This window comes from Colletotrichum fioriniae, assembly GCF_027942845.1.
Source record: "Colletotrichum fioriniae strain IMI 355084 chromosome Unknown scaffold_9, whole genome shotgun sequence".
Taxonomy (NCBI): Eukaryota; Fungi; Ascomycota; class Sordariomycetes; order Glomerellales; family Glomerellaceae; genus Colletotrichum; species Colletotrichum fioriniae.
Window position 1 is genome coordinate 1,127,277 of NW_027076845.1, and position 2,184 is coordinate 1,129,460.

Genomic DNA, 2,184 nt, shown 5'->3' on the forward strand with positions numbered 1-2,184 from the left:
CACCAAACCCGCCATTCCCCGCTTATATCGTCCCGCCGTCCATCCGCCGATACAGGCACCAAAACACAACCAACTGAGACTGAGGACTCGGAAACTAACTGTGAGCGTGAGCTGCGAGAGTCTGAGCGATAGACTACAAGAAGAACCCCTGCCAACCTCGTCGCATCGTTGGCTTGTTGTTTTCTTCTCTCGATCTTCCCCTTCCCCAGATCCCTTTCTCTCAGTCGTACATACATACGCCAAGAGAAAGATTTCACAATGCATCACAGCCGCAGAAAGTCGGGCAACACCTCCATGACGGAGAAGACTGTCACAGCTACCGATCCCTCCCGCTACGGCAAGCGTCCTTCGACTCTCACCAGACGCCAAACTCCCCAGAAGTTGGGCAAGAACCCCAGAGACCGGGAACGGGAACGGGAACAGCAAGACTCGTGGGACGATGAACGGGAGAGTTTTCCCCAGTTCTGGTAAGTCTGCTGCGACAGTTTCTTTTCTTTTCTTCACTGTTCGCATTCGACATTTCTCTCTCACTCTCACTCTCACTCTTACCTCTTACTCCCCGATCTGGACATGAGTGCTCTTCGACGCCGCCATGTTCTAGATTGTCAACCCCGCAACAAACCGTCTTGCAACATTGTCCGTCATCCAATCTTTGTTGCAGATTGTCATCCCGTTCGGGAGGTCTGCAGTGTCACGATGGACGCCCATTGTAGTGCGCGTTGCTATTCTTCCGATGGGTGTCTTCGCACTCAAATTCCCGTTCGAGCCATTGTTCCCACCCTATTGACTGAACAATTCGCTGACTGGGCCGTGTGATCTAGCATGACTTGCGAAAAGCAATTCGTACCTCAAGATGACAGGTTCCTGTACTGCTCAGAATCGTAAGCTGCCACTTTCAAGTGAATGTCCTAGAACGAAAGGAATGACATACTGACACTACGCAGATGCCGCAAGCATGATCAGCAAACTGCATCAACTGGCAGGACTATGAGCCAACCGCACATGGGTAACTACCCTTTCTACGCCGCATGCAACCCCGAGCCTAGAGACATTGTTCCTCGTGCGTCCCCCTCAAGGCCGAACTCGATGCACTTCTCGCCGCCCACGACACCAGGTGCCACCACCGGCGCGCAATACTCGTCCGCCATCTCCGCGTTGAGGTCACTCAGCATCCGACCCCCAAGCCCGCCGTCTCCCACATCGTCGCACGCCAGCATCTGGCCTTTTACCAAGAGCAGCACCAACAGCCCCAGCACTTCGTACAACCGCGGCAGCAACAGCTTTTTCCCGGCCACGTACGACGGAGGCTACGCAGCGAATGGCTACGCCTACAACTACAGCTCCAGTGGCATGGATCGGCCGCTACCGACGCGGAGACCCACTGGGCCAGGCTACTCAAGGCCGAAAAGCATTGAGTTGGTAACGCCCATGGTCGGTCGCTAGACACCGCCAGACGGGGACCGTGTCGGGAGGCTGCACCGCCATTCACCTGGTTCAGTCAACCATTACACAACCGCACGGGGAGGACTAACACCTCGTCACCCCACGGGAATGACGGTGTGCGTGCGCTCGGCGGGTTTGACGGGTCTCCCCTCTCGTCCTCGCCTGTATAATCCCAGCCCCAGAGCGCGGGGTTAGCGTCGATTTCGAACACCGGAAAACGCGGGGGCAACCACGGAGGTGATGAGCCGACAAGGGGAGATGAACCATCTCAAGCTCTATCTCTCTCTTTCTCATAATGGCCTTCCGGATGTCACCTTTCCGACTCATCCGTACACCTCCCTGACCGTCCCATTACCCCCTCTGATGCCCCCCCGCAAATCAACCCCACGAAATATGAAGTATGGCGTCTCGGCAGAGAGACTAGCATTGCGACTTGTGGGGGCTTCATTTGCGCATTTACGATTGTTTTTTTGGGCTGCGAAACGCCATGGCTTCGGTCATGTGAGGGAGGGGAAATTCGGGCAGGATCACAAAAAAGTTGGGGGTTGCATTGACATGGGGCATGGGCATTAATGGGCATTTGGTAAAGCGATTTGGGGATGGTTAATCCTGTCTCGGTTTTGCAGCGAAACCCGTTTGGTTCACTACGCCTTACCCAACGAAAGCACACGGAGGTTTCTACGAGATAATCCGTGTTGCGGGTTTGGAAGGCAATTCCTGACGGGGGCTACTGTTGTTTTT

At 54.9% G+C, this 2,184-nt stretch overlaps 1 protein-coding gene across 1 annotated transcript; it reads left to right on the top strand.

The window, feature by feature from the left end:
* Nucleotides 1-258: 258 nt before the first annotated feature.
* Nucleotides 259-1,443, top strand: N0V96_007776 (uncharacterized protein; the record flags this gene model as incomplete). Its single annotated transcript, XM_065758129.1, has 3 exons — nucleotides 259-467; nucleotides 822-881; nucleotides 945-1,443. The coding sequence occupies 3 exons, from the start codon at nucleotides 259-261 to the stop codon at nucleotides 1,441-1,443; spliced, it is 768 nt and encodes a 255-aa protein (XP_065613271.1).
* Between the last annotated feature and the right edge of the window lie 741 nt (nucleotides 1,444-2,184).